General features: G+C 38.1%; 1 protein-coding gene across 8 annotated transcripts in view; it reads left to right on the forward strand.

Moving 5' to 3' along the window:
• Positions 1-25,251, forward strand: part of Lama2 (laminin subunit alpha 2) — a 647,931-nt gene that overhangs the window by 159,996 nt on the left and 462,684 nt on the right. For all 8 annotated transcript variants that reach the window (XM_063264627.1, XM_063264628.1, XM_063264630.1 and 5 more), the window contains exon 3: positions 3,222-3,334. In XM_063264627.1, coding sequence (XP_063120697.1) covers positions 3,222-3,334 — 113 coding nt within the window. The remainder of the gene's footprint in view (positions 1-3,221; positions 3,335-25,251) is intronic.

The raw sequence follows: 25,251 nt of genomic DNA on the forward strand, positions 1-25,251 counted from the left end.
TTCAATTTTTATTAGGTGGAATATGTCTATCAGATTCATAACAATATGCATTCTCAACAGGCTTAAAATTTATTACAGTATTACATAAACGTGTTCCTCATGGGGAAGACTCTGAAGAAAGGGTCCCATCCAAATGTGTGTACTGATCAATGGCTACTAAGGTCAATAAATAAGCATCCATAGTCTTCATATAAGAATAAGGAAAATTTTTGACTAAATTTTCATTAATTTGATATTTTAAGCTAATCATAGGTTTCTAAATGTTAATTAACTTATGAATGAATTTTGGATTCATGGTTTTATCAGATGAAGGGCAATCAGACTCAAGATTACTGTTACTTATAAAATTCTTAGGATAGAATATTAACTCTTAAATCTCTTATGTGCATATTGTTTTTTCTGATTTTACTTTTCTCCTGGAAGTCGAGGATCTGGAAAATGCTGCTGTGAGTGGAGTGTTGCCGCCCCCATTTTAGGGATAAAATGGAATTTAAATGATTAGTCTATGGCCAGTTAAGTGCTAAATCATGGGGCCATGAAACAGCTAGCATCTATATGCCTCCTTTTTGTATTCCAAGTGTCATGGTCTTTCATTCCCTATCATTAGACAAAATATATGTCCTGCCTCCTGTATTATGTTGGCAAATTAGGAGGATGGGATTGATCCTCAAGGTGACAAAATTATTTCAGGTTCTCTACAACAGATCTATTAAAATAAATATATGTTAAAACAACATTTCTTACACAATATGGTCTGGATAGGCCAACAATGTCTGTCTTCCCAAAGGAGAAGCTGAGAACACAGTGGCCACTCAATTAGACATCCCAACCTGCTGCTGAAGTTCTGGACGGCCATTGATCTCCAGTGCGTGTGGGAAGCCCAAAGAGTCTTGATGTAACACCACTGGCATCAGAGGCAGCAACAGAGTAGAAAAGCTTGCTAGTGAAATGCAAAGGCAATAAGGCAAGAAGCATAAAGATTTTCTCCTGCACCTCCTTTTATCTGGGCTGCCACTGGAAGGTGCATCTATATTTGTGCCTAGGTGTGTCAGCAGCTGGTCTAGATCAAGTTAGGTTGAGAAACAAAATCAACCATCACACCATATCTCTGAATATTGTTTGAGACAGTTTGTACAAGTTCCCAAGGCTGGCACTGCTGGGCACACTTCTATCAGAAGGAGGAGGAGGACGGCTTGCTAACATAGACTCTCATGACCCTTGGTGGACATTTCAGGGAGTAGATTTGCTGGCTTCCATGCGAGGTCTGAGGGACTTAAGACATCTTTATTGTAGCCCTGAGGGCAGAAAGAGGAATGCCAACGGCCACTGCTCCAGCCGTCCTCAGCCAGGTGTGGTCTGTGTATACTTACCTGAGAAAAAAAGACCTAGAACTCATGAGGTAGGAGAAGAGGTTCCAATACAGCCCAAAATGTATCACGGCTGTGAAACATGAGGATATTTCCTCTCTGAGGTATGTGAGCTGAATTTGAAAACAGGAGAATCTCTAAACTACAGGTTTGTAAGAAAAAAGAGAACTATACTAAAAGACTGTTGCTGTAAAATTATAAAAAATAAAAGGTTATCTTTTCCCCCCACTAGATCCGGCACCACAGTGCCCCAAGATATCCAGTAGATATCTTGCCATAAACACACATCCCAAATTCATGGCAGCCCAGTGTGTCTGCTGCCACACACTCTCCCAAACTCTGTTCTCCACAAGAAAGAACACACAACACAATAACCTCTGAACCAATTGATGAGATATAATTGCCCACCTAAACATACACATCCATCCCTTAAGAACATTCATAACAACCTGTAAATACACAGGGTGGAATCTTAACGGCGGCCTCCATGTTCTCTGAGGATTCTCTGCCTTCTTCTCCAGTCTCCAGTCTCCTTCTGTTTCAGTCTCCTCCTCTTCCCTCAAACTTTTCTCCTGCCCATCTTTCCTTCTCATCCAATGACAGGCCTCGTCCTATCTCATACATGCCTCAACTGTATGACATCATCCTACAAAAGACAGTCATGGTTGGAGGAGTGTTTACACATCCTTACTGACTCCAGGCTCTGTTTAAATCCCACAATAGGTTTTCTTCAAATCTATCTGATTTGGTTTGTGTGCAAAAGCCTATGTTTGGTTGGTACATTTAAGTTTCATGTGCCATTCTCCTGGCTTGCAAATGTTGACTAGATTCCTCCTCTGGAATTAGTGATACGCAGCCAAGCAAATACTGCATAGAGGGTTTGGGGAATGTCCCAATATAGTTTTACATTGTGAGGGAATCTTATACAGGCAAAGGGTAGGGGAAAGGGCAGATGTGGGATGTGGGGCTGGTGCAGAGGTAACCTGAAAGTAAAATATCATGGGATGGGGGGATTGGTGGAAGGGGTAACTGAGGAGTGGGATATCATTTGAGATGCAAATGAATGAAATGATAGTAAAAAAGACCCCTGCCCTCAGGAACTAAACCACCAAACAAAGAGTACACATGGAGGGACCCATGGGTCCAACCAATTATGTAGCAGAGGATAGCGTTGTCTGCCATCAATAGCAGGAGAAGCCCTTGGTGCTGTGAAGGCTTGTTTCTCCAGTGTAGGGGAATGCCAGGGTGTTGAGGAGGAGTGGGTGGGTGGGAGTGGGAGCATCCTCATAGAAGCAAGGGGAAGGGAGAGAAAGGGGGAAAGGGGATAACATTGAAGTGTAAATACATAAAATATCCAATAAAAAAAGTTACATTCAAAAAAAGTAACAGGTTAAAGATTTGTTAGAAAATACCTCATAGACAGAAAATGGTATCATTTTATAGTAAAGCCACATGTATATTGGACTGCCCAAGTCTCTGCAAAGGAGAATATGCATGAGTAGACAACATTCAAGCACCTTTTCAACAGGAGAGTTTTTCTTTATCGTATGATCAGCATGCTATTTAGATGTCTGTACTATTTCTCTGCATTAGTTTCTGGTTGTATCTTTAAGATTGTCCATTTTAGCTGGTAGTCAATGTTTCATACCTTCTTTTGTAGCCCAGGCATGATGACGTCATTTCCTGCGTGTTGGGTAGAGTATGAAATCACGGAGGTGGTTTGATGGCTAACGCTTGTTATTCACAGGGCTTTTATACCTCATCTTTGTTTTGCCTTTGCCCTGAAGAGACGGGTATAAACTCATCATCTGATCTTTTCTCCTCCTCCTCCTCATGCTGCTGCCGATTCCGTAGAGAGGCACCCGATCACGAACGCTATTGATGGCAAGAACACTTGGTGGCAGAGCCCTAGTATCAAGAACGGAGTGGAATACCATTATGTGACGATTACCCTGGATTTACAGCAGGTAGAGTATGCCTCCCGTCACTTTCCACTTCTGAAATTCTACCTTGCGCCTGCTATTTGTCTGGTTAGCAATTTTTAGATGAAAGGTGAATAGTGATGATTCTTATCACTATTCTTTTCTTGATATTGTGACAAAGGGTCCTGTCTGTTTCACAGGTAGCCATTTATGATATTTATTGGCACTTACTTCTAAAGCACAGCTCGAACGGAGCCATGCGGGTGGTTTAGGGATGAGTTAGAAGCTGAGTGTGAGTTCCTTAGTTGGGAGTGACGCTGAAAGTGCAGATCCACAAAATGTTATGTGAAGGGAACACAACAGCACAGGTTAAAACGTGTAAGACAAAACTGATACCACTCTGCTGATAATGTGGTGCATATAAGGCTCCTGGGTGGCAAGGTTCTCGAGCCAATTGTTTCTTGTTCCTGAGAACTGAGCAAGCTGTGACAGTTGATTCTCAAATTAAACTTGGACCACTAAATTTAGGTTAGAAGTCAGAGATTGTCTTACATAAACCCGCATGCCTTCTGCTCTTGACTTTTTAATTTTTATTCCCAATATTCACGTCAGGCTGAGTTTAATAACCAGAACTAATACTCATTCCCAAATTATTTAGGTTTATATATGGATTTATAAAGGAATTTGAAAAGATATTCACATAATTTCACATAAGATAGTATCAAGACAAGAAATGTTCGACCTTGATAGTTTTTTTATTGTTGAGTCTGTTTTACTTTCACTCTCTTGTATCAACATAGAAAATCGTCTGGCTGCTCCTCCTATGTCAGTGTAGACATAGACTAGTCAGAAAACAAAGGAGGCTGAAGATGTTTATTGACACATATACACTATGACACTATACAATGGAGTCATAGTCATCATAGGATGCTGTGGTATGAGATCAGCTAGCAGAATAGATCGACGCTATACCCAAGAATTAAGCATCCCTTCTATTGCTTCTCGACCCATCTTGGCAATGGGAGCACACATTCATGTTAGAAATGGCTGCTCTCGGAATGAGGAAGTTGGTAAGTCTCATAGAAGAGCTTCCTTTGTCCCTTCAGGGACTCCATGGCACTTGAGCAACTGGAGAGTGCAAATGAAATGGTACTGCTAAATGACCAGCGAACCTGGGTTTACTCCTACCTATTATCAAGGTGTCAGCCTTGAGTTTAGTTCTTAATTCCTAGGAAGTCTCAGATCATTGTCTGGTCATGGAGTGGCAATGCCATCCTTATAGTATGATTATTCTTTAGATTAGAGAATCTGTAGGTGAGTCTCCAGAGGATCTTACCTTCCAAATGGATTTTCTGGGTAAAGGCATCTTGGTCATTTATTGATCCCAGCCGCCGCCATGTGATCATTAAAAAGTCAGCCTTTCTGATCAAGAGCAAGATGGCAGTCTATTGACTCAGGTCATTGCTGGTGATAGGGACTCAATAAATAGTGAAGGTTTATCGCTCTTATTTACTCTCCACTGATGCTTTTAGCTTGCACATGGATCAAGCAAGTCAGTTTTTAATACCATCTGCACAGATTACTTAAACTCCCCTTTGAGCTCAACAATATAATTTATCCATTATCAAACAGAACAGAATATCCCCTCCAATGTACAGTCATATTGTGTAATCACCGATTAATCCTGTATAGTTAACTAGTTCATCATTAACTTAGGAATTCAGAGTTCACCTGAATGGAAGCCATGCTTTTTCAGGGAAGGCAGGGATGACTTCCTAACTGTGTTTCCTGTATTGATTTCCACATGACCACAGTAGGTCTGTTTTTTGTGTTTGTGCCTCCTCCCATGTAGTAACCTTAAGGTGAACTGATGTTCTGAAGGGTCTTCATAATAAATTGTCAATGCCCGCACTGACAACTGAGATCTGGGCGTAAGCCTGCGGGTTTAAAAAACATACATATTTCAGGTCATTCATGTTAAGAGAGAATGCCAAATCCGTAGCTTTATTCACGGAATATATACCCCAAGTTCACTAGGTGGAAAATTCCAGGAAGCACAGTGGGAAAACCGGCTTAAGGCCTCAGGAACAAAAGATCAATGCATGCCCCAAATTTACTGGGGAGAAATCCAGGAAGATCAGCCTAAGTTCTAGGGACAGACTGAGAACAAAAGACAGGAATGAACCATCGCCCAGGTGTACCACCCAGTATGTCACTACCAGGCCAGGGCGTTCATTTGTTAGGAACAAAAGGCTTCTACATGCATCTTCGGGGCTTAGCAGGGGTCAAACACTGTAGGGAACCCAGGAGGGTCCCACAATAAATGAAAAAGTTATGTTTATAATAAAGGTCAGACCAACTCTAAAGTCTCAATTCACCAAAGGTAATTGGTTCAGAGGCTATCCCCATAGCCTGAAATGATCTGAAAGTATGATGTCCATCTATTTGGATGGGGGCATTGCATATTTTTTATTTACATTTTAGATGTTATCCCATTTTCTGGTTTCCCCTACAGAAACCTGCTCTCCCCTCCCTCATCCCCCTGCTTCTATAAGGATGCTCATCCGTTTTGATGTTTATATTTATTTCTTTTCCTTCTTAAAAATTAGCCTATTAATATACATTTAAGTGAAGGAATATGCATATAATCTATAATAAGAAGAAAGTGCTCATTTCTACTTGACCCCAGATCTTAGTTTAGTTAATTAACTAAAGATGTAAAATAATTTAGCATGTTTTGTAATCAGGGTTTTATAATAGAATTCCTTTGACCACAAAGGGGTTTCACACTTTTATTTATCCTCAGTCTGCGGAATAAATAAACTTGGAAAATCTTTTGGTACTTAGTTACAGGGCAGAAATGTCAGAAGGTATTTTCGAATGCTGTGGTAACCGAGAACATACAAACATTCTTTACCTTTTCCCTCGCTCCTCACAGCAGTTCCTCCAAGCAGTTGGTGCTACTACTCCTTTTCAATAGGTTTTGGAGGCTTTAAACTCTGTGACTTTGTGTGAAGAACTTTAATCATTGGTCAGAACTCTAAAGCTCCCATTTAATAATTGAAAACACAGAGACTTAGAAGGATGAGTTGGATTTTTTTTTTACAAAGCTTCCAGCAGGAAAGGCTGTGGTTCACAACTGAAGAGTTTAAATGCAAAATTAGAATTGTCCCAGTCTGATAAGATTCTGAAGAACCAGACCCACCAGAGCTCATGGGAGTTACTGCTGTTTCCCATATATTTCCGTACATAGCTCAGGCTCAAGGAGAACTTTACTAATGCCTATGCTATCAAAGACAGCTAGCTAGATCTCTCAGTACTTGGCACGTACCATTATACATCTAGAGTGATATAATTTCTCTTTCTACACATGCCCTGTAGGTACATTTAGTCACCCAGTGTCATACTAGCTGTTGTCTACTGAGAGTCAAAGCAGTGATGTGCTTAGGAATAAAAAAAATGTCATCACTGACCATCACTGACTCAGTAAAAAGGTTCATTATTTTTTATTTTTAATGTATAAAATCTTGGAAAGTACTAGTGATTTTGTTTGCATATCCTTGACTCATCTGTAAGATGTTTTTAATGAATTACTATTTTAAATATAAGAAGCAGTCTTTGGAGTGGCTTGATCAAATCTTTACCAATTACACTTAGAAGATTCTTAATGTTTTCGCATTTGAGAGAAGCACTAGAAAAATAAAGACAATTTATTTAGGAAAAAGCAGCTCCTTATTTCATAAACAGATTGTTTTCCGACATTTATTACTAAGGGATGGTAACATTTCCCAGCTCTATTTACTCACAACCTATATTGAGCAAATGATTTAATCACACTGTGCTTTGCCACTGAGATTAGCAGAATAAATATTACATTGTAGCAAGAATATGGAATCATGATTATAGCGGTATAACAACTAAATTCCATCTGGCAAACGTGGCTATTATTAGGATGTAGAATTTGCATAAACTCAAGTAGAAACTGAAATGTTCTATTGAAGTATAGGCAAAATCATATAGCAAGTTAGAAGATGATAATGGACACTCAAGGATTAAGAGGATGTCTAACACATGGTCATTAATCTATTTCAAGTTGCCATATGACTATGTCACGATTTCTGATTTCATTTTGTTATTGGTAATCTGGTTCCCTCATTTATTGCCTCTCTTGAATTTCCTTTGGGAGAAAGCAGATTAGTAGATGGAGTAACACAGAGAGAAGCAAATGTGTAGGAGAATTTTTTGTTTGTTTTAAAAGACATTTTATTATATGGGAGCTGGGTAAATGACTTAGTGTTTATAAGTGGTTGATGCTCTTGGAAAGTATTGAAGTCACATTCCCAGCATCCATGTTGGGTGGCTCACAACTGTGGATGAGTGAGGCCTCGGTGAGGACTTGTGTGTGTGTGTGTGTGTGTGTGTGTGTGTGTATTCCCACGACTCAAAGAGAAGTTTTTAAAACTTACAAATATTCAAAAATTAAGCAAAACTCTTCCCAACAAGTAATAGGTGGAGAGGATATTAAGAAAATAAAACTAAATCATGAGGTGAGCATGGAGATACAACATATCAAAACTTAACGAACAAAGCAAAAGCAATTCTAAGAGCAACCTGAGTAGGAACACATACTTCTGCTTTTTTCTGAAAAGAAACAGAACTCTCTATCCTCCTACTGCTGTTTCTCAAGGAATAAACAAAAACAAAATCAACCCCAAATTAGCAAAAATCAGGAAATAAAAAGATCAGAGCAGAAATAATGAAACAGAAGTGATCAATAAAACTAGAATTTTAAAAAAAATATGAACAATGTTGGCAGACCAAAGCAAGATTACTAGAAAATGAAAAGATTCTAGTGAGATCAGAAATAAGAAGACAGATTGCAACAGATACAATATGGACAAAGCAGGTCCAAGATTATTGTGGACAATAATTATTTAAATAGCAATAAATTTAAAAAGCTTGGGAGAAATGGTTTCTTAGATAATCAATCTCCCAAGACTAAGTCATGAAAAATAAAAATAACCCATTAGAATAAGGAAATTACCCACTAAAAATTAGCCCCATGAAGGACCTAGATAGGTCATTGTACAAAGTTGTGTGTCACGAAGGTTGATTAATCTTAGGAGATGGAGAAAACAGACTCTTGCAAGATGTCCTCTGATCTCCACACTTGTGCTTTGGTACACAGGTGTGTATGCACACATGCATGCATGCACGCACACACATTAATAATATTTTTTAAAGTCTCCCTTTGAAGAAAGGCCCAGTACCTCATGAATTGCTAAACTCTACCAAACATTTAAAGAAACAATGCAAATCTTTCTCAAACCGTTTTCTCAAATCAAAAAGTTTTGTAGTACTCTGGAATACTCTTCCATGAGATATTTAATATTGATATTAAACCTAGACCAATATACTGAAGAAAAATTATAAGTCAACATAATTGTTGAACCTACAATTTATAAAATGCTATAAATTGTATACTTTCAGTATCACTTTCAAAGACTCATTCACCACAACCACATAGAATTAATACTTGTTAAAAATAACAGCCCAACAAGGGCAAGTCAACAAGGGTGGCCTCATGATATTGCTTATTAACAGAATAAGAATAAAAATCATATGAATATCCCAATGGTATAGAAAATAAATTGACAAAAATCCAACTTTTTAATGCTAAAATACTTTTAAAAGTAGCTATCATAGGCATGAATATCAACAGGGTAAATTCCATCCAAGATGTACCCATAATTAACAACATTGTACTCAAGAGACCAGATGAAGGAACTTCACACAAGGCGAAAGTGTTACCACCTCTCTTCAGTATGTAGTAGAAAGCCGGAGCAATTAGGCAAGAAAAAAATAAATACAACATCCAAATTTTGAAAAAAAAAAGTTCGTTTTTCTTAGTTTACAAATTATTTGTTCTTATATGCAGAAAACTGAAAGAATCTACCAGAATAGTTAGAACTAGGAAAAATATCAGAAAAAGCATGTTATTCTGCATTGTCAATAAACTATCTTAAAAAAATCTAGAGAATATTGCTTCACTGAATAAACAATATAAAACAAAGTATTTAGAGATACACAATGGGGAAGGAAGTGAAGAACTATAAAATCTATAAAGCATAGATATGGATATTAGTAATTGAAGATGATAAAAACGAACACCATGGATCTATTGTAGCTATATTTGGCAGAAGGAACAGTTTTTTTTTTAATCTTTATTATCTTGAGTATTTCTTATTTACATTTTGATTATTATTTCCCTTCCTGGTTTCCAGGCCAACATCCCCCTAGCCCCTCCCCCTCCCCTTCTATATGGGCTTCCCCTCTCCATTCTCCCCACATTACCACCCTCCCCCCAACAATCACATTCACTGGGGGTTCAGTCTTGGCAGGACTAAGGGCTTCCCCTTCCACGGGTGCTCTTACTATGCTATTCATTGCTACCTATGAGGTCAGAGTCCAGGGTCAGTCCATGTATAGTCTTTAGGTAGTGGCTTAGTCCCTGGAAGCTCTGGTTGCTTGGCATTGTTGTTCATATGGGGTCTCGAGCCCCTTCAAGATCTTCCAGTCCTTTCTCTGATTCCCAGAAGGAACAGTTAAATCTACTGGAATCTCTCCTAAAAGGCCACTAATGAAGGCTTTGTCCTTATGGTGTTCTGTGGTTTCTGCAATTCATGAAGGATTTACCTTGAGGGTTTAGTTCCCAGAAAGCATAAAATAAATGGTCTCCCCTAATCATCTTTCCAAACATATTCCAATGTCAGGCACCTCTCCACTGTCCATGTGACTCTATCATATGTACAGCACTCCTTGAGAGTCTCCAATGAACGTAACTCTCTGTAATAACATTGGGAACCACAGGCTATATTTACTCCTTTATTTGAATTTGTTTTGTTGTGGATTGGCATTTTGTTTCTCCAAGTGGTAAAATAATCAGGCAAAATACGGGGCCAGGAAAGACTGACATAATGCGCCTGAAATACCATTTAAACATGTGCTGACATATTACCTTGTTTATGTAATTGGCGGCACAGATAGACTCAAGTCTAGCACCATCATGAAAACACTAAATATTTGGAGATGTATATCCTATTGCAGCAAAGTTAATTGCCTGCTGAGGAAAAGCTTCTCAGAGTCACTGGTTAAATTAGATTACTTAATAAAAAGTAGGAACAAAAGAACATAGAGAAACAAGTTGTTTTATTTAAAGGCTGTGGGAAAGATCTGCTAACATTTTAAATCATACCAAAATTATGATGGGAAGCCTGAATAAGACATCCCAAAATAGATGAGGGCAATTTTCACAGCTGTCTGATGCTTTCACACACAAAACATCTTTATTTCATCATTTTACTAGCAACTTGTGTGTTTCCTCATTTTATTCTTAGAATCTATCTTTCTACTTGTTATCTATACTATACACACATGTCTTAGACTTACAAATTATATCATAAATGTATTAATTGTAATTGCAATACATATTTACTTTCATCAATATAGCTATATGTTTTTGTTATAAAATGGAATATCTGTGTTTTATTCCATAAATGGGGCATGATCTGTGTTACTCTGCTTATAAAATGTAAGAAAAGGGCCAAGGAAGAACAAAAGAAGACTAGGGAAACATCAGGAGGTCTAAGCTCCTACATTCACCTGTTGCTTCTTTAGTCTTTCACTTTCATGGGTGCTTCTCTTGGTTCATGTGAAAAACAGGTCTAACAATGTCACTGCCTCATTGGTCTAAGGAATAATTAGTAATATGTAGGCAACTGTCTCATATCTTGCTGCAAGTCTATTTGATATTCAGTAAATAATACTTCCTGGCCATCTATATTGAAATGTATTGAGCAGAGAACAATTGGGCTAATTTTGATGGGTATAATGTAGAGAAGCCAAAACAAAACTAGAATAAATCAGAAAGAGTTTGATCACTGCTGTTTATGATAGCACACATCTTACGCCAGATGAAAAAAATGTAATCTATTTAATTCAAATTTGCATAGAGAGGACCTAACAGGTATCATTTTGTCATGATGTACTTTTATAATTGTTTGCATTATATTTCGTTACGTCTTCCAGATTATTTGGTTGTAATCAAGGAGTTACCTCACCAATTACTACTTTATTCTTCAAATAAACACATTATATGATGATCTTACTTCGCCTTATTCTGTTACCATTTACTTGTTCATTTTCTATTTCTTTATTAGTTAAGACACTTTGCTACTTTTTGTTTTATCTGATAACAGTATATAATTGAGTTTTGAGATTTTTGTTTTTTCTGAATAGGTGCTTTTTAATAAAACATGTATTACATAATATATATATATATATATACATGTGCATAAAATAAAACAATGTCTTTACCATAAAAGCTAGAAATGTTAAAATGTGCAAAGTTGGTGAATATTTGCTCAATGTACAAACAGCCATCATGGAGACCGAGATACTCTACAACCTGTATTCTCTTTCCTGCTCTACCCTCCTCTTGGCCTCATTTATTAGTTACTTACACTTTTATTGCTGTGATGATACTCTGTGGCCAAGGCAACTTACAGAAGATTTAATTATGGCATAGCAGTTCCAGAGTGTTAGGGTCATTGATGGTGGATCAGAAATAGCAGGTGGCTAAAGTAGCGTTTGAGAGCTCACATTTAGAACTGCAAACAAGAAGTCAAGAGAGTCCACTGTGGTTGTGTGTAATTTTTTGGGACTGCAAAGCTAATCTCCAGTGACAAACTTCCTCCTACAGTGGTACATCTACTAAGCCTTCCCCAAACATATCTACCAACTAGGAATCAAGCATTCAAATTCCCAAGAATATGGCACCATTTCATTAGAACCACCACATTTACACCTAACCACTCAAACTTTTATGGCCACATCATAATGCAAACTACATTTAGCATAACTTCAGAACTCTCAAGAGTCTTTCATGTCTTCATTAAAAGTCCAAAGAGTCTTCTATGACTCAGAGCAATAACTGTCAACCTAAGTAAAATCAAAAGTAAATTACATATTTACAACATTCAATAGGACAGAATGAACACAGTATAAGGTAAGACTGGAGTATAGTGAGAAACACTGAACCAAGATAAAACAGACACTAAGCAGAGTAAACTTCAAATTGTGTAGTTCTGTCCCCAGTGTCATAGGGCTGAGGTGGCTCTGACTTACCAGCTTTGGTGCATATATTATTCTTCCTTCTCTTGAGCTGGTTCCTCTCACTCTATGCAGTTCTTGGACGATATGCCATAACACTGGAACTTCTAACAATCAGGTTGTTCAGAAAAACTTCAGACTTCTCTTTTACAGCATCATACAGTGGTCTCTCAGGGTCTCTTTCTCTCACCTGAGACACTGATGAGACAGAGGCATGCTAAAGATGTCTGAGTACTAGTAAATTCCTTTGAATCTTAGTTGAGAGGCAGTGCAGTACAGTAGAGACCATGACAGTTCAGTTCTGTGGAATTCAGAGGCAGGCTGCAGAGAGAACAAGCTAGATTCAGGTGAAGATAGAATGAGAAGGAGCCAAAAGATTAGAACAGATTGCCAGAGTTAGTTTGAGGCCAAGCAGAGCAATTCAGTAAGAAGCTGAGCGAAGCCAGTTTGAATCAGTCAGCTCAGAGAGGAGTTTGAGCCAGAACAACTGAGTTGAACTAGCCAGCCAGAGTTCAGAAAGAGCTAGACAGGATGAGCTTATTCAGCATTAAGCCTTCGAGATGACAATCATATCAGGTAAGTAAAAGTTACTTTTACAGTAAATACTAACAACACCATGACAGAGTAACTATTAAGCTTTCTTGAAATCCCTTCAACCAAAGAAATTAGTCTATTATTTTAAAATTTAGCCTTAGACAGGTTCTTAGGACAAGGACAGAAAGTAACTCTAGCCAAAATATCACAAGAACAAATGGCCTGTTTACCAGTTGCTAGCATTGTTCATCTCTGAAACCTCTTGAACCAGACTTTCACAGCCCTCATATTTCTTAGCTCCTCCCAGGATATATCCATAAGTTCCATTTGTAGCATTTGCCAGCTTTTCTGAGATAAAATTATTCCACATTACTAAACATGAGCACACACACACACACACACACCACACACTATCATAGCTGTTAAATCAATTAAAGGTATCCAGAGCCTGCCTCACCTGGGGATCCACCGTATATACATACAGCCACCAAAACCAGACAATATTGCTTGTTGCCAAGAAGTGCATGCTGACAGGAGCCTGATATAGCTGTCCTGAGAGGCTCTACCAGAGCATGGCAAATACAAAGGTGAATGCTAGCAGCAGCCAGCCATTGAACTGAGACCTGGGTCCCCATTGGAGGAGTTAGAGAAAGGATTGAAGGAGCTGATGGGGTTTGAAACCCCACAAGAACAACAGTACCAACCAACAAGAGCTCCCAGGGACTAAACTACCATCCAAAGAGTACACTGGACAGACTCATGGCTCCAGATACATATGTAGCAGAGGATGGCCTTCTTGGGCACAAATGGGAGGAGAAGCCCTTGGTTTTGCCAAGGCTGGACCCCCCACCCTCAGTGTCGGGAAATGTCAGTGTAGGGAGGCAGGAAGGAATGGATGGTTGGGTGGGGGAATACTCTCATAGAAGAAGGGACAGTGGGATGGGACAGGGGATTTATGGATGGGAAACTGGGAAAGGGTATAACATTTGAAATGTAAATAAAAAATATCCAATAAAAGGCATTTTATTATTAAAAAGAAATGTTTAGCCACAGAGAAAATATATAATCAAACCACCTCACTGATGAAGAGACCTGAGCATGTTAGTGCTTGTTTGGGAAGAAAAGGAGTGTTTGTTTAAATGAGATATTTCTCATATTCTAGAAAATTTGAATACTTGATCTCCAGTTAGACCTAATTGGGGTAGCTTAGCATGTGTGTACCTGTCAGTAAAGTGTGTGGGAGAAGCTCTCTGGGGATAGGTAGAAAACTGAAATATATTTCCAGTTGAGACAACATCCTGTTTATGATTCAAGATGGCTTTCAGCCATTGCTCCAACCACCAGCTTCCTACTTGATCGTCAATAGACTCTAAACCTCTGGATCTGTAACAGATCTCTGGGTCTGTACAGGTCTCTGGATCCCAAAGAGTTTGTACTCTAAGTCATCTTGGTCATGTGTTATCACAGCAATAGAAAATAACTAAAAAAATGTTGGAACCATTTTTATCTAAGTTTAGTAAGTCAGCTTTTTTGAAACATTTATCTTTTCCCCTTACAAATACAAGTACATTTGGCATATAATTGTGTGTCATCTACTCTTTTTATTTTTCTATGTATAAAGGTTTCATAGTCCCTGCCCATTACCATATGTGTAACATGGGTAATTCTTTAATTGAGAGCATTGCAAACATGCATTATTTCATCAGTCTTTTCAAATAACTGCTTGGTTGATTATAAATCTCTCATCAAATCATTATATTAGGTGGGATTTTGCCCTTATGTGACCTGATATTTACTTTCTTCAGTTAATTTGGATTTTATTTTTAATATTTTTCATAGCTTCTTGAACTAGATAAATAGATTACTTATATTTCAGTCTTTCTTGTTTCCTAGCATGTTTACATATGGCAACATTTTTGTCTTTGCACAGCCTTGACTATTTTATAATTTTGGCACTGAATTTTTTAGTATCATTTATTTGAAAACATTTTAAATTTTCCATTGTAATGTTTCTGTTCTGGTGATTTTTTTGAAAAGGTTTTTTATATTTATATTTATTACTTTTTTATTTATTAATATTTCATATATTGTCCCCCTTCCATGTTTCCCCTCTGCAGCCCACCATCCCATCTCCTCTTCCTCCCCTTTGCCTCTATGAGGGTGTTCTCCCGCCTACCCACCAACTCCTGCCTCACCACTCTAGTGTCCCTGTACCCTGGGGCATGACAGAGCCTCCACAGGACCAAGGGCCTCCCCTCCCATTGATGCCAGATAAGGCCATCCTCTGCTATATATGTAGCTAGAGCCATGTGTCACTCCATGTGTTTTCTTTGGTTGGTGGTTTAGTCCCTGGTAGATCTGATTGGTTGATATTGTTGTTCTTTCTATGGGGTTGCAATCCCCTTCAGCTCTTTCAGTCCTTTCCCTAACTTTTCCACTGGGGTCCCCGGAGTCAGTCTGTTGGTTGGCTGTGAGTAACTGCATCTGTATTGCTCAGGTGCTGACAGAGCCTCTCAGGAGACAGCTATATCAGGCTCCTGTCCGCATGCACTTCTTGGCATCAGCAATAGTGCCAGAGTTTGGTGTCTGCAGATGGGATGGTTTCCTAGATGGGCAGTCTCTGGATGGCCTTTCCTTCAGTCTCTGCTCTGTTTTATTTTTTTATCCTTGAGTTTACTTTAGACAGAAAGAGTTCTGTGTTAAAATTTTTGAGATGGGTGGGTGGCTTTATATCTAAATTACAGAAAGTTTTCTGTCTTTTGACATTTTTTTTTCTCACTTAATTCCACTGTAGTCAGTATACTTTTGATTCTTTAAGGCCCAGCTCTTTGGAAATCTGTTTCTTTCAACTAATGTCAGTGCCTTTTGTACTGCAGGAATGCAGAATCGGCAGCCATTGACAACAGTATTACATAGACATCAGTGAACTTGTGTTCTTGTTTCCATTTGAAACTAATAGCAAACGCATACAGACCGCGATGGGAGCTTTATCAGCACATTTTGGCATCACTATTAGCAATCCTACTCTGAGCTGTCTTTGACTGAAGTTACTAGCTTCTTTTCCATAACTGTTTCTGTTGTATAGATTGTCTTAGTCTTCGGATGCCTTTGTATATTATAGATATGGGTTCTATAAGCATTATATGTTTGACTTGATTCACAATTAAACAAGTCCGAAAAACCGCCCCTTAAATCAGACATCTGTTTCACTTATACTGAATGTTACAGCTGACATTCAGATTCATATTGCTGTAGTCTCATTTCTATTTGGACATGCTATTTCGTGCTAATATTTTTTTCAGGGCTTGCTTGCTTTCTTGGGGAAAATTTAAAGTTTCCCTCGGTTTAATCAAAGGAAGTATCTATTGTATTCCCAGTATCTTTGTTACTCCGCCTCCCTTGCACTGGGGTAGAGGAAGGAACCACGATCCACTGTGCTCAGTTTTGTCATGTGTGCTAGGGGTCTGAACTCTGGTCCCCATACCTGCATCACAAATTCATTATCTACTAGGCAATATTTTTCTTTTACTAAGTAAGGTCTATTCAAAAGAAGGTTCTGTGATTTCCTTCTTTTCTTTCTTTCTGTGATGTGTTTAGTCTTGATGCTTGTTTCCCCATTAAATACAGAATTTTGGTGGGAAGTTATTTTTGTCTCGCATCTTGAAAATGCCATGGTATTATTGCCTGGCTTTTATGATTTTTGTTCTGAATTCAGAAACAGCTATTACTGTTGCTTCCTTTGAAATATTCTTTTTTCCCCTTGTTGTTCTATTACTATCACCTTGTCTGCGGTATTCAGAAGATTTTTTTTTTATGTACCCAGGAGTGATTTTGAAAATTTAGTTATTTGTTTCTTGTATGTGTGTGTGCATCGTATGTGTTCAGGTGTGCATGCCGTGGTCAGTTAGCAAAGGTCAGAGGATAACTTTATGGAGTCCCTTCTTTGCTTGGAACTTCATGTCGGTTGTGAGGGCTGAACTCAGATTGTCAGACTTACACTGTAAATGACTTAGTCACTGAGTAAACTTGCTCAATTGCCCGGGACACTTTTGACATAGGATCATAATTTTGTTTTATAAAAATATCCTGAAATTCTAAACTCCTAGAATGTCAGGTAATATTTTTCATTAGTTTTGGCAAATTCCAAGAGATTGTGTTCTCAAATATGATGTCTCCATTCTCAGTGACACACCAATTATACATTATGATGTTGTTTGTGGCTCATTCTATTATTTTCTTCCATTTGTTAGAGGTGGGGATATCCTCTTCCTGTGCATTTTCTAGTGACCTGTCTTTCTGATAATATCTCTATCATCCTGATTACTTTTTAGTCTTCTGTTGGAAGACTTCATTCCATTCATTTTGTTTGTTTGTTTTTCTGTTCTTAAAAGTATCATTTGAGACTTTAAAAAAAAATTTTGGGCACTTTTTTTCCTGTGACAATCTGGTGCATATTATGCATTTCTCACTATATACTTAATGACTGAAACACTTGAAATACCTGAAAGTCCGTGTGAATCTTCTTCCCCCATTTTTCCCTGTTGGCTCACTCGTGACATGCATGATGGATTTGAACCAAATACTCCGTGTCTGAGAAGTCATGAAATCTGGACAATGGTTTCCCTGGGGAGGATTTAGTTGCATCTTCACAAACGCAAGAGAGGGATCAGGTGGCCTTAATTCGAAACATGGTTTAGGTCCTCCAGAGTTTGTGATGTCCGGAACTCTAGTGACTTGCTCTAGTTGGCCCTGGTTCTGGAAGCAGAACTGAGGTCTTAGCTTTTAGCCAGAGCCCTTCCTGCTTGACTAGCAAAGTTCAGATTCCCCAGGTGTCTAAATTTCTAATAGTCAGCTTAGCTCTTTGCTAACCGGGGTCACATTTTGCATGCTCTTTGTCTCTTGTCAGATCTCTCAAAGCCAAAGCTGAAATGAGACCTTCCCCCCATTTCTCTGTGGATCACCATCTCCCAAGCCTTAGCCCATATTGTAACCCTGAAGTATAGGGTGGAACTTCTTGCCTCTGCAGCTGTGGCTGACTCCAGGGAAGAGGTTTTCTCGACCCCCTGCTCACCTTTGCATAAATCATTGACTTTGCCAAAAGGAACATTCTACTTCATGTGGGTCTGTTGCCCTTTGCTCAAGACTGGAATTTTCAGTAAATTCTTGATACCACCAAGCAGCGGCTCTTTGTATCTTATTCTGTTTTTATGTTTGTTGATAGAGAAAGTAAAAAACCGATAAAATATATGTATACATATATAATAGAGCTTCAAAAACAGGTATCAGAACATGGTATGTGATAAAATTTGTGCATGTGAATTTAAGGAATATTTTGAATATCTGTCCTGATAACAAAACATGCTAATTATTAGAATATTTTGAGAAAATTGGAGATAGTATTTAAAAGTATGATCACACAGGAAATGTGGAAAAGGTAAAAGAGTTTCATTGAGTACTTTAAGCAAATGTTATACTCAAGAGAAATGTCGTTCTTTGATTCTGTTGGTGTCTTCCCCAAGTAGTGCTTAAAGAAAATAATTAAACCAATCCCTGCTCTATCTATAATCCCAGTACCTGGAAGGTTGAAGGAGACTGATTATATATTTGAGGTTAGATTGGGATATACAATGAGGCAGTCCAGGCTACAAACTAACATCCTATCTCAAAAAATAATTAACAATAACATTCCTGAAAATTCCGTACTGTGAAGGTAATGGTTGGTATTAGCAGACAGAAGGTCTGGGCATGAAGGAGACATGGCTTTTTGCTTTCCATAATTCTACAGTCACTGTTAAAGGGTGGATAATTAAACATTTAGAAGAGTGATAATGCCAAGGTCAAAAGTAAATAAAGCATTGTGACCCTGTAAGGACTGACAGGGAGCACCTTCATTTGTACATTCTATGTATGCAATCTGGAACGGGGCTATTGGAGCTGAGGATTTAGTAACAGGAAATGCTAACCCTGGAAAATCCGGAGTACATTTGTCTTCAGCAAAAAGAAAGGAATAGTAAGATGACCAAAGTTCTTGAAGCACAGAGATCAAAGGAGAGGGTAATGAGAGGTGGTGTTGGGGAAATAGCTTTGTCTGCTTAGCCACTGCAGGGAGAAATCAGTCACCAGGAGGACTTTAGATTTATTTCTGAGAATAATGAGTCACCTACCATTGAGATTTGAGCAGGAAGTAACCTGGTTTCCTTCATTTTGTTAGCATCACTGTGTGAAAGGGAAGGGCCAACTGAAAGGCAGTTAGACCATGCTGTTTCTTGGCAATGAGCTGACTTCAGGGAAGGGGCAGTGGCAGAGCAGAAGAGTGCTGGTCTAAAATTTACGATGCAAGTTGATGTGACTAGATTTAATGGTGGAAAAATCCAGGAGGGAGGTGAGAATGTTGACCCGGAGGGTTCTGGCCCAAGGAATACATCTTCCTATGATAATATTCCAGACAAGGAAGCAAGTTGTATTAGATATTGGTGGTAATGATGATGCATGGTTAACTTGTTATATTTGAAACATTCATTCATTACAGATGTGGAATTAGGAGAGAACTGGATGAGAAGCCTCGTTTCAGGAAACAGTGTCATGGCGGTGCAAGCTTGGACATCAAGGGGCTGGTGTTGCATTTAACAAATTCTCTACCATCAGTTAAAAGGGAAGTTGAGAGTTAAAAGAAGGGCCATGGGAAATCCTGGCCATCCCAGAGTTATAGGTGACAGGTAACTAGGTCAAGAGGGAACTGAAGTGTTGAGAAAGATGAGCCCACTTTGACCACGTACCAGAAATACCAGAATGCAGGGGGGAAATGCATAACAACCCCACACCATCTATATTTCAATTAGTAACATATCTAGGTTCTTTTTGTTGTAGATTTGATTTCTTTGAGAATTTTTAATAAATGTCAAGTAACTACAAACAGTGAGATGTCATTTGGAACCTTTCATAGCACGGTACAATCTACCAGCAACTAGTTTAATTGTTTGAGTATACAAATGTTTACACTGCAACTTTTCAATTAAGATAATAGCCAATGAAGTTGTTCAGAATAAAATAGAGGTGATAATATCTTTGCTTATTAGCCAGGTTGTGTCTAAATATTCAAAGTAATATAGTATTTTGTCAAAATAGCTCATGTTTGTTTTTCTAAATATTTTAATGCAGCTTTTCTGCCAAGATGGATGCGGGAAGCTGATTTTAGATTAATCTCAAATTAGTGGAAACAATGAACAGGAATTAAGGAAATTTGGTACAAGTCAGGAAATCGGTGCAAAGCTTACTTCTTAGCAGTGTGTCATCATTATTCTGATACAAGAAGACAGATTCAGGGGCTAGAGATGGCTCCGGAGGTGAGGTGCTTGGTTTGAGTTACGAGTTCTATCCCAAACCTATCCAGAAGGCTTCTGTGTGTAATCTATGCACAGAGAAGATGGAAATATGGAGATTTTGAAACTTTCAACAAATAGATGGTTCAATGAGAGACTATTTTAAAACCAAAATGAAGAGAGACTAGGAACTGTGGATTGAGGTCTATATGCAGGTGAGAACAGGCACAAGATAAGGCAAGGCCTGTAATTGGGCAGTGACAAAAAAGGCAGGGGCAGAGTTTTTGTCAGGTGGGAGAGATGACAAAGTGAGAAGAAGACCAACATGGGGGCAAAGAAGGACGACCCAGATCTGTGTGGCCTTAAAGGGCCACAGGTAGCTATTAATATTTCATAAGAGATGAATTTTTATAGGACAATTTGTCTAGTCTAAGTGGGTAGTTTATACCAATGTCAATTGGTTTTGAGTTTATTGTGGGGACGTTTTGTAAAGCACAAGGTTTCTAGGTAGTGAGCACTATCTCGGTACTATAATGTTGTATACAAATAAGTCATTGCACAGAATGGACCCTGATAAAACAGGGATGTAGGATGATTATGTGTATTGAAGTTCCATAGATGGTCAAAAAGTGTTACTCTTGGGAGATTTTCATAATGTAGTGATCCTCTCCTTACAAGGTCAAACATATTTGAAAAAATATACTCTTAAAAAGTATACTCTTTTTGTCTCTTCAGTTTTGCTGTGAACTTAACAGTTTGCCCTTATTTATTTGATCAATCGGCTCTTTACAGACAGGAAAATGGTCCACGTCGCTCAATAATTTTGTTTTGTTTGAGGTCACCATTTTCAGTTTAGAAAGCATTTAACATTTTGAGCAATCTCTTCAATTAACAATTGTCTTCTCAGACTGAGCTGTTGTGGTTCTCTTTGTAAACGACTGCAGTCAACAACAAGGAGATGATAAAAAACTTTATAGCATAAATTTGGTAATCATGATCACTGTATCTGTAAGTTCAATGATATTTAAGACATTGATGTTGCTTCTAGGGCCACAGTATCATCTGTCAAGAGAACCCTCTGCCTCTTGTAAAACTTGACACATACAACTCATTAAATGAAAACCCTCCATTTCACCCCAGACTCTGTCAAGCAGTATTTCCTACCCCAATATTTCCCTATCTCATTAATGAATGAATGTGATTACAGTAGGTACCATGTACAGGTTGAACTACCCAGTAAATGCTACTTACTGTATGTGTACATCTCCCAACCCCACTTTGCTGATGGATTGTTGGGCTATGGTTATGATTTTGATAATGTCATTTAGTATGAATATGTGTTCAGGTCCCAATTTTCTTCCTGTTCTTTCTGATATATATATATATATATATATATATATATATATATATATATATATTCATTTGTTTTATGTTTGTGCACCTCCAGGTAGACTTGCCAGTACAAAAGACACCTCCACTTTAAACAAGTTCTTTGTGTAAGGTATATACTATTTTCACAGTGACTTTCCTATCACCAGGACACTGGAGTTGAAGCCCCTCACACACTTCCTGTTTTCTGTTTCCTGCTTACACTTTTCCAAATCAGTTTAAGAAGATAATGGTTCGTATTTTCAACTAGAGTTCTTTAATATTTCTCGAGGTCATTTTTGACACATCCTGAGAAATACATGATAATTTTTAAACTACCTGCTGTGGGAAAGAATAGCAATGAGGAGTGCCCTGTAAAATTTGAAAGTCCTGGATCATGATAGATACAACCTTGCATTAAAGGAAATTAAATCCTGTTCAATTTTGTTCAGCCTGCTAAAATATGTCATCAGTTAAAGGCTCATGATAAGTCAAAAAGAGTCAGGTAGTAAATGAGCTATTTTATTATTTGCATAAATTATAGTTTTATCATACAAATATAATGTGTGCATGCTCATGTCTAGAATTTCAAGAGGTTTTTGTGTCATTAGGGATTTGCTGTAGGCACTACTCGAAAATCTGTTTTGTCTTGGACTGTGGACAAAATGTTTTACATGAATCTATGAATCATCATTTGGGCTTTTTTTCAACTTTTGAAGGAAGATAATATTACAAATGAGAACATTTGCATGACAGAGATTAAGCATTTTGCTGAACATTTAGCAATCGGGAAGCAATGGAATCTGAGCCCAGCTCCATGCTGGTCTCACTGCTTGCCCTTAAGAATCCAAGCAGATGTTTTTCAATGTCATATGCAAAACTCAGAATTTAAGAGCTTCAGGATTTTCTGTGTTGGTCACAGAACTGTACTGACCATTTATCAAAACCATTATTACCCTCTAACATACATTTATAGGTAGAACCTCACCTCCTTTCTTGACTGCTTTAATGTTTGTTTGTGTTGATGTCTCTCTGAGAATAACTTGGATGGAGTTACTGCACTAGTGTGTTAATTGGTCGGTGTAATTTTTACATATGAAGCCATATAGACTTGGGAAACTGAGAAGAAAGCTCAGAAAAACTAATTGCATCAAAAGGACCACCAGAAAGACAGAACTGAACTATTATTATTGATCCAATTAGTCAAGACAATTTACAGAAAATGAAATCCCCTTTTCTTCACTTTCAGTATGATTTGTTGATTTTGCTGAGAAAGAACATTTAACTTCCCTGCAATAATCACACTGAAGACTTGAGTGTCTCCATGGCAACAGGGCATTTAATGTTCTTATTGTTTCAATACATTATGTGGAATTCTACGCTCAATATTTTACAATGGAATTTCTGAAAATGCAGTCAACGAGTTAAATGAAGTTAACATAGTATCCTGGAAAAAAACCTGATTCATCATAAACTCATTAAAATTCTATAACAAACAGCCAGGGTTTAAGAAATGCATCAGTATCAAAATATCCCTAAAATCCCGGTAAGAACTTTAAGATATTAATATTTTATATATGAAATGAAATAACCACTAGATAATTAGGCTAAAAGATAGGAAAAAATACACCAATCTTTAGAGTGAAAATATATAACTCCATTTGATAATTCTTTTTTATGTCTCACTTATTTTGCCAGTATTTGTTAGATTTGAGGTATTGGCATAACATTGCTGTTTATCCGATATAAAACAGGTCAGATTTGTGATTTATCTGAAATGTAAGGAAATTGTAACTGAAGTTGAATAATTCAGCTAAAAAAAACTCTGCTAAACTATGGTGTCTATTCCTATCATGGGGATCATAACATGAACTTTCTAAATAACTATGCCCATCTATAACCAAACACATTTATAATTCATACTGCCATTGCACTTAAAACATACTTTCTTTTTTAAAACTATTTATTGGATAGTTTATGTACTTACATTTCAAATGCTATCCCCTTTCCAGGTCCCCCCTCACCCATACCCTTCCCCCTGCTTTTATGAGGAAGCTCCCCCTCCCACCCTCCCAGCCAACCTCAATACCCTGGCATTCCTCTACACTAGGGAAAAGAGCCTTCACTACATCAAGGGTTTCTCCTCTTATTGATGCCAGACAATACCATCCTCTGCTAGATATGCAGCTGGAGGCATGGGTCCCCCCATGTGTACTTTTTGTTTGGTGTTTTACTCCCTGGAAGCTCTGGAGGTTCTGGTTGGTTGATATTGTTCTTCCTATGGGGTTGCAAACCCCTTCCATTCCTTCAGTCCTTTCTCTAACTCCTCCATTGGGGTTCCCTTGCTCAGTCAGATAATTAGATGCAAACATCCTCATCTGTATCAGTAAGGCTCTGGCATAGCCTCTCAGGAGCTCCTGTCAGCAAGCACTTCTTGGCATCAGCAATAGTGACTGGGTTTGGTGGCTGCATGTGGGATGGATCCCCAGATAAGGCAGACTCTGAATAACCTATTCTTCACTCCCTGTTCCATTAATTGCCCCTGCATTTCCTCCTGTGAGCATTTTCTTAAAAGGACTAAGGTCTGGGAATTGTTTCTTGGTTGTACTGAGCTTTTGGGCAAATATCAACTTATAAGTGAGTACACACCATGTGTGTTCTTTTGTGTTTGGGTTACCTCACTCAGGATGATATTTTCTAGTTCCACCCATTTGCTTCAGAATTTCACTTTTAATAGCTGAGTAGTACTCCATTGTGTAAATGTACCACATTTCCTGTATCCATTCCTCTGTTGAAGGACATCTGGTTTTGTAACAGCTTCTGGCTATTATAAATAAAGCTGCTATGAACATAATGGAGCATGTGTCCTTGTTGTATTTTGGAGCATCTTTTGGGTATATGCCCAAGAGAGATTTATACCTCTTCAGGTAACACTATGTCCAATTTTCTGAGGAACCACCAGACTGATTTCCAGAGTGGTTGTACCAGTCTGCAATCCCACCAACAATGGAGAAGTGTTCCTCTTTCTCCACATCCTGGCCAGCATTTGCTGTCACCTGAGTTTTTGATCTTAGCCATTCTCACTGGTGTGAGGTGAAATCTCAGGGTTGTTTGATTTGCATTTCCCTTATGAATAAAGATGTTGAACATTTCTTTAGGTGTTTCTCAGCCCTTCCGCATTCCTCAGCTGTGAATTCTTTGTTTAGCTCTGAACCCCATTTTTAATAGGGTTATTTGTCTCCCTGCAGTCTAACTTCTTCAGTTCTTTGTATATATTGGATATTAGCCCTATATCGGATATAGGATTGGTAAAGACCTTTTCCCAATCTGTTGGTTGGCATTTTTGTCCAATTGATAGTATCCTTAGCCTTACAGAAGCTTTGCAATTTTACCAGGTGTCAATTGTTGATTCTTGATATTAGAGCATAAGCCATTGGTGTTCTGTTCAGGAAAATTTCCCCAGTGCCCATGTGTTCAAGGCTCTTCCCCACTTTCTCTTCTATTAGTTTCAGTGTATCTGGTTTTATGGGAAGGTCTTTGATCCACTTGAAATTACACTTTGTACAATGA

Source organism: Rattus norvegicus, chromosome 1 (assembly GCF_036323735.1).
Source record: "Rattus norvegicus strain BN/NHsdMcwi chromosome 1, GRCr8, whole genome shotgun sequence".
Lineage (NCBI taxonomy): Eukaryota > Metazoa > Chordata > Mammalia > Rodentia > Muridae > Rattus > Rattus norvegicus.